The sequence below is a fragment of the Oryx dammah genome, unplaced genomic scaffold (assembly GCF_014754425.2).
Source record: "Oryx dammah isolate SB20612 unplaced genomic scaffold, SCBI_Odam_1.1 HiC_scaffold_19, whole genome shotgun sequence".
NCBI lineage: Eukaryota > Metazoa > Chordata > Mammalia > Artiodactyla > Bovidae > Oryx > Oryx dammah.
In genome coordinates, this window is record NW_024070203.1 from 21154988 (window position 1) to 21167040 (window position 12053).

General features: G+C 47.8%; 1 protein-coding gene across 1 annotated transcript in view; it reads right to left on the minus strand.

Moving 5' to 3' along the window:
• Positions 1–12053, minus strand: part of TG (thyroglobulin) — a 231788-nt gene that overhangs the window by 173400 nt on the left and 46335 nt on the right. The window contains exons 21-25 of the mRNA XM_040262090.1: positions 10534–10683; positions 8294–8464; positions 4547–4663; positions 3923–4038; positions 2126–2234 (exon numbers count right to left, since the gene is read on the minus strand). Coding sequence (XP_040118024.1) covers positions 2126–2234; positions 3923–4038; positions 4547–4663; positions 8294–8464; positions 10534–10683 — 663 coding nt within the window. The remainder of the gene's footprint in view (positions 1–2125; positions 2235–3922; positions 4039–4546; positions 4664–8293; positions 8465–10533; positions 10684–12053) is intronic.

Consider the following 12053-nt stretch of genomic DNA (forward strand, 5'->3'; position numbering starts at 1 on the left):
TCTCTTTCCATTACACCACAATCCAGAATGGCTGGATCTGTGCGTCTTCTGCATGAAAAAATAAAAAGCAAAACAAAACAAAAAAGGGAGGAAAACAGTTCTGTCCTTGATTTAGTTTGGCAGCAAAGAAGCTTCACAATTCCCTTGCAATTTTCCTCCAAAGTATAAACTTTCAGGAGATGAGAAAAAAATAACAAACACTTAAAAAGAAATACAATTGCATGAAAACAAATGATAAACGGCCAAAGTAGGTTTTCAAGAACATTTTTGAGAGGGGTTACTTGTTTTATTTGGGTTTTCTTTTTCAGAAAATGATCTCTGTGCTCTGTCATTTTTCAAAACGGGTAGTAAAAATAATTGAATAAACACTGGGGCAGAAATTCTAAAACCCTGGCCAGAGATCAGAGAGAACAGAGCCCTGCTGGACTCCATTCTCCCAGGGGAGCTCTCATTTAAGACAGGATGGAGATATTAGGCTAAAGAAGGACCAGAGACAAAAGGACACGGTCGCTTGTCCCTGCCGTGGACTGAGCCTGCTACCGAGGTCAGCTGAGGCACTGGGCCCGGGCGGACCAATCCTCTCTGCAAATGCCAGCCGCTCACAGAGCAAGTCTGTGGCTGCTGGTGGCCAGGCTGCCTGCTCAGAGCCAAGGACCTAGGGGAGTGACACGCTTGCCACCTTCATTCCAACCCCCTAGTCCTCGCTTAGGCTCCCTGCCCTGTCTTCCTGTCCACAGCCATAGCCTTAGGTCTTTGGGAAACCACTGGCAAGAGTGAAAAGGATCGTAGAAACCTCCACTTGCACTTACTCTTCACCACATGCCTCACAGTGTTTAAAAAGCATAGCATCATTCTAAAGCACCCTCTTTCCCACCTCCCAACAACCTTGGTCCACCTGCAACTCCTGTTTAACTAATGCACGCACAGCAGCCTGTGATGCCAAGGAACCTGCCCAAGATCACAGAGCTGGCAGCAGCAGGGCCGGGTCAACCCATCAGGTGGGCTCCAGCCCCTCACCCTAAACCGCGGGAAGCGAGGCCAGGGCGCCCTGACTAGGAAAGGTATCGCAACTTGCGGGCAGAGCCTAATTGTGGCCCGGTGGACAGGGTAGAAATATGCATGTCATAGGATTCTTGGGAGAGGCCCACCGCTCCTCCCACACGTGCTACAGTGACCAAGAAGTGTCGCCCTGTGTGAGGACGCCCCCCTCTGTGAGGCCGCATGGGGGATTCAGACACCCTTAGGCTCAAACCCAGATCCCGGATTTCTAGCAATACGTACGACCTTGGGCCACTTTCTTAATCACTTTGAGCCCCAGTTTCCTCATCTGTAAAACAGGGATTATGAGACCGTTTTCACCTTCCTCCGAGAATCTCTGTGAGGGGAGGAATGAAAGGATGTTTGGGAAAGTGAGCCATAAACTATAAATTATGAGAAGCCCTTGCTACTCAAAACGCGGTCCATGAACCAGCAGCTTTGGCGCCCCTGAGAAGCTATTTGAAAGGCAGAATCTCGGCCTTACCTTGAGTTACTGAGTAAGAATACTGGAGTGGGTTGACATTTCCTACGCCAGGGGATCTTCCCAACCCAGGGATTGAACCCGGGTCTCTTATGTCTCTCGCCTTGGCAGACAGGTTCTTTACAATTAGCGCTACCTGGGCCGGCTCAGTGGTACTGCGCATGCGCACTACATGGGGAGGCGGTCCTGAGTGCTGGGCGGAGAAAGATAAGTGCGTGGAGGTCTGGACTGCTTGTGAGCTTCCAGGAAGAACAGAGAGGAAGGGGGGTGGGGTGGAGTTCCCTGAGAGGGAGGGTTGGTACAGGCAGCTGCAAGGAGCTCAGGGCCCATGGCCCTACTGGGAATGACAGGCAGACTCACGGGTCTGCACGGGGCACAGGGCTGGACTCAGCTGACTTTGCCTGTAGCTTTTGTGTCTGCTCTGCAACTCAGCCTCTCACCAGCAGGAGGGCCTCCCCCATCCCTTGGGGCCAGGGGCAATGTGGCTCCCCTCTAAACTCGCCCTGTGGGAAAGAAGCTCCAAACACTGAACACGTGAAGCCAGTGGGCCACTGCGCCCCCTCCACACCCCGCCCCCCTTGCCAGCCATCCAGTTCATCAACCTACCCTTTTTCAAATACACAGCTAGAGGGTCTCCTTCCCTGCTCCTCACTTTCAGCTGACACTGAAGACTGCCAAAGCTGGTGGTCTGCGAGGTCCCCAGCACGTCTTCACTCTGAAGATGGAAAGAAGCTCCACTAAAGTCCTGTGGTGTTTAACATAATAACGAATTCAGCAAACGTTGACCAAACTCTACCCAAGGTTAGGCTCAGGGGCTACAGAGATAAATAAGAGAGGAACCCTCCTCCTTAATTTCTCCCTTTCTCCTGGATCGCACAGACAGGTAAGCAGCAAATTCCAGCCAGAGTGTTAGCTGCAAAGATACTTGTCGTAAAAGAGGAGATAATTACCCCTGAAAAAGGAGTGCTTAATTCTTTGTGTGTGAGGTGGGGGGAGGATTATCTCTTGTAACTTCTAAAACAGCTCTATCAGGTAGGTGTTATTGATATGTGCATTTTAAAATAAGGAAACACATGCTTAAAGAGGATGAGTAGATTGCAAAATCCACACAGCTAATTATGGAGTAGAGGGATAAGAATCCTGGTTGGATTTCATTTCCCAAACACAGCTCCTGGGCAACATTGCCAGTTTAGGTGTTCTGGGGCGATGGCGATGAGGGGAGGTTAATTCTATTGAGAAACAGAAGCTAGAAAAATTTCCCAGAAAAAGTGAATCCAGGTGGGTTCTGATGTATAAATAAGAGTTTGTCAGGTGGAAACAAGAGAAGGGGGATTTTAAGCAGAGGATATGGCAGAGATGGAGACCTGGGATCCCACAGGTGTTTTGATTAACTAGGTCCAGTGGTTCTCAGGGACTGTCTGTTACAGGGATGGGAGGCAGGTGTTGGGTGGGAGAGAGAGAGAGGCAGGGGCCAGCCTGTGGAAGACCTTGTTTGGCATACGTAGTGAGGATCAAGGGAAGACTCTTTAGCTTGAAAATAAGGAGGTTTGACTTCTGTAAATCATGTCGTTCTCGTTTATCTCTGATCTCTAGTTCCAGCGCTCTTGCTATGTGGGTTTGGTAGGGTAAATCTGTATTCATTTGTGTCTTGTTTCTAGTACTTTGCCTCCTCCAAAGTTACCCAACTTTGAGTTTCCCAGTTCAGTTTTGGGAATTTGGGGAGGGCAGAAGCTAAAACAAAGGCTATTGGAAAGCAATCACTCTTCTTGCTTTTTAGATAAAAATCAAACTCATTGAATGCATGGTGGTATGGAGAGGTAAGAAAGGCCTTTAAGCAGGAAACATTCCTGCAGGTAGAAACGATCTGAGTTTTAGGTCCCAAATTACAGGAGCCCTGATCCCATCTGCTGAAACTGCCAATACCCTACCAGCTTTGACTTACAGAAAGAACAATTTCATGTGGTTCTAATATTTAACTTTTCTTTTCCTTTTTAAAATTATAATTATGTTTTACTTCTACAATGAGAAAGAATGCTGGAGTCCAGGACTCAGATGATATTTGGGACTTTGAACAATGTCCTGGTGTGTCCAGTGACCCAAGCTGCCCAGTGAGACAAGCTGGTGGGGGACAGAGGGAAGGGGCTCATTACTATGACCCTCTTCTGATGAATCTATCAGGAAATGATGCTGCTCAGATGAACAGTCCCTATGTCAGCTTCATCCTGAGCCATCACTGCAGTTTCAGTTTGCCAAAATCCCATCATTTTGAAGAAATGGAGGTAACATGGGACCACTTATTGATAATCTCATTCCATCATCTGCTCAGAGTGGTGTGGATTCAATGAAGGCATTTCTGATGTAGGACAGACAAGACAGAACTTCCATGTGGCTGCCACAACTCACCCGATCGGAAGTCATGCAAGCGATGTTGTCACTTGCCCAAGCATAGAAATCACAGGACAGTTCTGATCTTGCTGTGGACACCGTGAGGAAGCCGCAGGCCTCGTCCAGTGCACAGTCTGCAAGAACCAGGGGACAGTCACCCACCTGTCTCTCAGGCGATACAGAGGACAGACAGACACAGATGCCGACTCCCTGCCCTCCAAACACACACACACAGAGTAACAATGACTACTCGTGGAGGACTGGAGGATTATTAGAAAATTCTTGTAAAGATGAATGCTCAATATGTGGTAATTGTTATTATTCATCTCTGGCCTCACCCTTGAAATAGACAGCTGCATCTCCTGAGCTGGACTAAATGCTCTACAAAGAACAAATGTCCCTCAGTGCTTCTTCCCTAACATCTGGCCGAGCCTCATTCTTGGCAGGCAGCAGATGCACTATAAACTCAGAACTAAAATTATGAGTTAGATGTACATTTTGGAAATTAGTTGATTTACAGAGTATTTCTGAAGAAGTATATTTGATTATGATCTCGAAGGTTGTATTTAACATGTCTTGCAAGATCAGCACCGTGTATTCCTATGGCACTACCCACGTGCCCGGCCCCCCATTGCCCCTCACCTGCCAAGCACTGCATCAGTGAGGACTCAGAACCAGGAACTTCAGACCTGACCATCACAGCCACATCAGCATTGAAGACCACCTTAGATTCTGGAAGCTTCTCAAATTTCCGCATCACTGAAATGTAAGCATATCCGTGAAACTTGACTCTGAAGAGTCTGGGGTCTCTGCAGAGAAGCCAGAAGGAGATTTAAGTCAAGAAGTCACTTTCCACCCATTGCGTTTGCTCACACGGGTGCTCCAAAAAGACAAATTCCCTTTGAAGAGGTAGTTCCAGAAGCTGCCTCATAGCTAACACAGAGCTATTGCTCATCATGTCTCCTTTTTTTCATCTCATTGTCTGGAAGTAAGAAGAATATCTAATATATGTTAATCCTCACAACTCCCTTTTTCACATTGATACTGATTTTCTACATAAATTTATATTTCTTTGTCCTTATCTTTGAATGCTAATGATATCTCATAATTATTTATAATGATACAAATAAAATATTTATGATATCTCATGTTTATTTTTAAACAACTTGATCTCTTCCTGGAAGTAAATTATTTTTTTCTTTTTTTTTTTTTTTTAGTAAATTATTTTTAAAAGACAAAACATGTGCACATGGGTTCAGGTAAGTCTGAATATGCATCAAGTGGCTCAGACATTTTTATGATAGCATTTGTCTAAATGATACGTAAGCATCTGTTTATCTGGGTCCCATCAACACACCTGAGCTCTTATCTGTCACAATGACACAGTCACGAGCTCATGGAACTGGACAAGAGAGGAGGAAGAAATAAAATTTCTCAAGGCTATGAAACTTGGAACTCACCCTTTACCAAGCAAAGAAACCATGGCAGGTAACTAGCTCTCAAGGAATGAAACTCATTTTACAAGCCAAAATGCTCAAAAGCACCAATATTTTATAGGTAACTATGAAAAAATAAGCCCTGAGGTACATGAGTACTGATTTTTTTTGAAAATGTGGTGATAAATATGTATGAGTCAGACACAACTCAGCAACTAAGTGCAACACAGGTAAGCCCTCACTCTCACACACACCCATTGCTTTAAAAACGAGATCGTGTCTGAGTTGATTTTCATCATGTCAGTACATTCAAGGCCATCCTAAGCAACCTGGTCTCAGTTTTCATAATAAGTGTTGGGGGAGGGGAAAGTGTGTTTGGAGTGGGAATTGGAGAGGTGGGTATTAATATAACAGAAATGACAGGCGTTAAGCCTTCAGAAACTTTGATGGGAAAAACTCATTTTACAAAATGGCCCTCGTTGCTCTTAGAAGTGGCCACGTTCATGTGCTCAGACCATAATCAGCCCTTCCCATCTCCTCCTTTCTTCTTTATTTTTTGTACTCCTTGATATTTTGTTTATAGGGACCAGAAGCTCCAGTCCAGCAAATACCATCTTACACTCAGCCCAGTGTCCCTAAGTCTTGGTTGGTATGGACAACAAGCTCACAGCCTTCTAGGAGACTAAATAAAATTTGAAAAGTTTTTCAGTTTCCAATTAAAGTAGTCTCAGGAGCCATAAATGCGGTAAGTCCAGCACTTCAGTTACAGAATCTGCTGGGTTTCACCTAAGAGACACCACAGTGATGGAGATCTCGACATTGCAGAGCTCTAAGGAAAAACTCATTGACAAAGAGAATGGAAACAATCTATGAACTGAGTTACCAAGGAGTCCTTGGAATACTGAGTTAGGATGCAAATGTATACATCCTCTTGTTGTAATATCCCACATGCCTCATAGTTATTTACAAATTTACATACGTCACGTATTTGCAGATGTCTTGGGAAAAGCATTAAAGGTCAGCATCAAGGCGCATCACCCTATCTGGTCACCATTCCTCCACAGCTTGTGAAACTGGCCACAGGAGTTCAGGTGCTGGGAAAATCCCCTTCTTTATGCGCCTTTTAGGAGAGTGTTCTGATCGCGCATGCTCAGTCGCTCAGTCGTGTCCAGCTCTTTGTGACCCCGTGGACTGTAGCCCGCCAGGCTCCTCTGTCCATGGGACTGTCCTGGCAAGAATACTGGAGTGGGTTGCCATTTCCTCCTCCAGGGGATCGTCCTGACCCAGAAATCTAACCTGTGAATTCAGCATCTCCTGCACTGGCAAACGGATTCTTTACCACTGAGCCATCTAAGAAGCATAAGTTCTGAAGAAGCCCAGATAATTAGAGCCATTCATTCATTGTGTCTCCAGTATTCTTGCTGAGTAAGTTTGGAGCTTTGCTTAGGAAGCCAGAGATTCAGAGGACCTATCTGGAGGCTATTCCTACAGCACCTCAGGGAGGCGTCATCAAAGTTGGCAAAGCTGAGCTGTGTTCCTTGTAAAAGTTTCTGATGCCACTGATTGAATGAGCTTTTCTGCTCCAGATGAATGCAGGCCAGAGCAAGCCAGGAAATGCTTTACAAAGTGTGCGTTACAATCCACACAGCTGAGCTGGTGGTAGGGATGCAAAGAGGGCTGGAGTTAAGATGCAAGCACTCAGAACAGCAGTCATCACCACGGTTCTTGGGCAAGTGGCCTTCCCTCTGAGAACGTTCTCTCCCTCATTTGTAAAAGACAGCAAAGATCTGCCTAACTGAGTCCTTACAGCTCTAACTGTCCTTAAAGCTCTAACTCCCCTGACTGCTATTTCTGCCCAAGAGGAGGGATTGTGGAAAAAAGCAATAAAGATTTTCACTGGATTTGCCATGAGATTTTATCCATGGACATGAAAGTTTGTTCATGGACACATCTGCACAAATCTTTGGCATGCATTAGTTCTTTGCTAAGCCATTTCATCTCCATGTTGCAGATGGGGAAACTGTTGAAGGGGACTTGCCCAGCATTACAAGACCCATAAGGGGCACCAAGGCAACGGCACCCCACTCCAGTACTCTTGCCTGGAAACTCCCATGGACGGAGGAGCCTGGTAGGCTGCAGTCCGTGGGGTCGCTGAGAGTTGGACACGACTCAGTGACTTCACTTTCACTTTTCACTTTTATGCATTGGAGAAGGAAATGGCAACCCACTCCAGTGTTCTTGCCTGGAGAATCCCAGGGACGGCGGAGCCTGGTGGGCTGCCATCTATGGGACCGCACAGAGTTGGACACGACTGAAGCGACTTAGCAGCAGCAGCAAGCCCCGTCCCATTGCACTTGGGACTGTAGGACACCCGTCGGCTCACTCAGGGCTTTTGCATCCATTATCTCATCGAAGAGCTGGGCTCAGTGAACGTTTGTCATTTTCATAGGATGATATTGACCCTCACTGTGTCTCAGGAAGTGAGCAGGAGGCTGCTGGAGTGATGAGGCTCAGAGAAGCTGAGCAATTTGCCCTGAGTCACCCAGCAACTAAGTTCTGGAAGAAGGACTGGCCCTCAAGTCTTCCCCTGACATCCCACTGAGGGAGAAACACTGACCACTTCTGGGGGCAAGCTGCCCACAAGAAAGGAAACCTCAGCAGATGAATGATTTTTAAATTCATTCCTCATGGGGCTGAGTACTTAGGGGTGAGGTTTCATGATGCCAGAAATATTTTTTTCCAGTGATTAAAGGAGAGAGTAAGAGAGCAAAACAATAACAATTTTTGGATCTCGGTGACAAACATTTTTTCATCCTATTAATCTTTCAACGCCTACATAGTTTAGGAGTTTTCAAAATAAAAGGCTGGGGACAAACACATCTTACATGTCTCTCCCATTTTAGAAAGCCCAGTGGGATTGCACGCTCTGTCCCCAGGAGTGGCCTGCACGTACTTAGACACTGAGCGTCCACCAGTGGGGCCTCTGCCTCTGTCCAGGGCAGCCTTTGCCCCTCGCTGTCCACACAGAAGGCCTTCCCGCTGGTCCTGTCCCTCTGGCTGGCTTGGTACTGGCCGTCCTGGTCACACTGCAGGCCCATCTCATTCTTCTGACAGTCAGTGACACCTGGAAGCAAACATGAATACAACCATCAGTGTCACTGGGATTTCCCCGGTGGTCCAGTGGTTAAGACTCCATGCTTCCTCGGCAGGGGTGGGTAGAGGTTCGATCTCTGGTTCTGCATGGCCAAAAAAATACAAACTATCAGTGTTGTGCTTCTGGGGTCCCCTATCTGCCCAGCTCCCAGTCCTTGATCAGATATCCAAGTCCCATGTCTGAGCTACACTCCTCCAGCCTCAAACTTGACAGTGTCCCCACCCTGACCAAAGGACAATGTCTGGGCTCGCCTTTGGGCCACAAGGGCCTCTGTGACCTGGACCCACCCATCTGACCCTCCAGCTGCACCTGTGTGTCCACATCAGTGGATACCACCGGCTCTGATACCATTTTCTGGACCCCGACCCCGACTCTGCTCCCTGGTTCTTCTCCTGGTGCCTACTTAACTCTTTGCCACCCAGTCCTCATTTCCTCAGGGAAGTCCCTTGACATCCCTTGACGCCCGAGTGTCATACCCTGCCCCCTGGACCCGCACCTCTGCTCAGAGCCGGGAGTGCAATGAATATTTCCATCAGTCTTGCAGAACGACTGGTTCGCAGCTGTCTGCCTCCCTCCCCAGCGGGCAGGGACCTCACCTGGGTCTGCTTCCTGTTATATCCCAGTGTCTTGCTCAGCGTCTGACATGTAATACAAGCCTGCCCGGCCCACCCTGGGCTTTGATACTGTGATGTATAATAGAAATACATATCTGGTCTTGATCTGCCATGTCTGGAAGTGGATGTTCAGAGAAAGGAGGTGACTCTCCCGAGGTCAAAACAGTAGGAGGGAGAGTAGGGAGCAAAGGGGAGCAAATGCATTTGGGGTGGGGGTCCGGAGCCCCCACCTCCTGCTCAGCTGCCCACTGTGTGTGTATGCAGCATGCCCTCCACAAATAAGGACCAGAGCATGGCAGGGAACCCCTTCCCAGAAAGGATTCCTCGGGCCGTGTGATGGCACCTCACGTCATCCCAGACTGCAGTGACTGGAACCCACGTGTGGACATCAAGGACGCTGTGTTCCCAGGGAAGAATCTCTTCTCTAGAAGGGATGCCGACTTCCAGCCTCGGGAATTCCTCTGATCTTACTTCCTTGGAAATACCGCCCTATTTCCACTGCTCTCCTGACCAAAGAAGATCTCCTCTATCACAGAAGGGGACTTGATCTCTTCTGATTAACTGTTTTACAACTCCAAACACAACTCAGATTTCAAATAGTAGTAGCCTCACGTTGACACCATTTCAGGCTATCATGAACAGATGCACAACGAGGCAAGTTATGGGTCCCTGCGAGGGAAAACCCAACCCTCCCCAGGTGACTGGTAAGTAAATAGACCGAGTGAAATCACATGACATACGGGAAGGCCGCCGTATACACACAGACCCGACAGATCCACAGGCCCAGAAAGGGAATATGAGCTATACGGCGGTGGTGACCGTAGGTGGAAAACATCTTCCACTTCTAAATCTGATAACACTGACTTACAAAAATCAGAAGTTTCAGAATCAGACAATACCAAGATCAAAGGCCGGTTATATCACTTTTTGAGCGACTTTCACACTAGTTGAGCGACTTTAGCTAAGTTTCATCAGATGAGTCTTGGCTTTCTTACACGTAAAAGTTGAGCTCATAATGTTTATCAAAGGAAAATTGGGAGGATTGACTGAGACAACACTAGTGAAATGTCTGGCCTAGGGTCTTAACAGAGCAGAGACATTCAAAGGTGGTGCCCCTTTGATTATGCTATGGACCCAGTGGTGCTCAAGGGTAGACAATTTTGCCCCCCATTTAAGAGATATCTGGCATTGTTTGGAGACAGTTCGGTTGTCACAATTTGGTGTGCATGAAGGAGGTGTTTCCAGGATCTGACAGGTAAGGACCAGTGATGCTGCTGAATAAACATCCTCTCACACAAAAGACAGCCCTCCCAAATGAAGACCTGTCTGTCTCCAGATTCCAGGAGTACCAAGGCTGAGGTGTCCTGCTGTATTCGCACGGCACTGTAGGGTTTCTCTTTCGTGGCAGGACCCGTTAGGACTTACAGTGGGTCTGGCTGAAAGCTCCAGCATAAATGGTAGTTCTGCCCTCAGGACAGGGGACACAGGCCAGGCTCCCTGCCTGTTCTTGGTAGAATCCAGCAGGACAGGGAACGCACTGCTCATCTTGAAAATAGCTTCCTTCCGGACACTTGACTGGAAGAGATCAACAGAGCAACGAGGTTAAAAAATAAGACACCTGCTATACAATTACAACCTCAGAATGCATTGGATCTGTGAAATTTCAAAATCAGACAAGAACTCATTCATTTAGCAAATGCCCACTGAGAATGCACTGTGCATCCGGCTCCAAGAGTCGAGGATAAGCCATGAAGAAGGTCCACAAGGTTCCTGCTCTCCAGGAGTTGATGGGCTGGTAGGATGAGAGGGTGTCTGACAAGAATGTCAGATGCAAGTGAGATGAAGCAGGAGCAGAGGGCATGATAGTGAGGGAGGCCCCTCTGAGAGGCAAATTGTGAGACCTGATGAGTGAGGAGTAAGCCGGGCAAGGATGCAAAAGAGAATTTCAGACAGAGGGAACAGCAAGTGCAAAAATCCTGAGGCAGGAATAAGTTTGGACTCTTCAAGGAATGGAAAGAGAAAAGCCAAACAGAGCCAGCTACTGAGTTAGAGGTTAGTGGACAAAGAGAAGGATGTCATGAGATGAAGTTGGAGAACATCTTTAAAGATGAGCACCCATCCGTAGGTTGCTATGGGAACACGGTGGAGAACAGTGCGGGGTGCAAACTTTGAGGTCAGACAGACCCAATAAAGTCCCCCTCCTCCCTGTGCCTAAATGACTGTGGATTACTCTGGGGTTCCATTTTCTCCTCTATAACATTTGTTGTTGTTTATTCACTAAGTCATGTCCAACTCTTTGCAACCCCATGGACTATAGCCTGCAAGGCTCCTCTGTCCATGGGATCTCCCAGGCAAGAATACTGGAGTGGGTTGCCATTTCCTTTTCCAGGGGAATCTTCTCAATCCAGGAATCAAATCCATATCTCCTGCACTGGCAGGCAGATCCTTTAGCAATGAGCAACCCGGAAAGCCCTCTCTGTAAAAGAGGGATTCATTATGTTATCCCACCGGAGCGCGGTAGTGATGTGCAGAAAGCAGGTACCACAATGCAGACTCCAAGGTGCTCAGTCCACAGGTGAGGGAGTTTTTCCTTGTAGCCTCAACTCCTGCTCTCTCTACACAGGGTGCCCTCCCTGTGGGGTGATCTCAACTGTCCAGCACCGTCTCACTCCACTCACATGGCCTCTTCCTCTGGGTCACTCAGTGATGGCGGGGCTGAGACCTGGGGCCACCGGGAGGTGAGATGCCCAGGGCACGGGATCAGCAGAGGCCCTCGCAGTCCGGGTGTTGAGGCTCTGATTTCCTCAGAAACTCCAGGTGTGACCCTGGGAGTGGGGACCTGCTCCTGTCGGCACCCTGGACGCCTCCCTCCCCTCCTCTGCTTCCTGCCTGTGCGCTCCTGTCAGTCTGCAGACTCTCAGGGCCTTCCGTCCCGCTGACTCTAA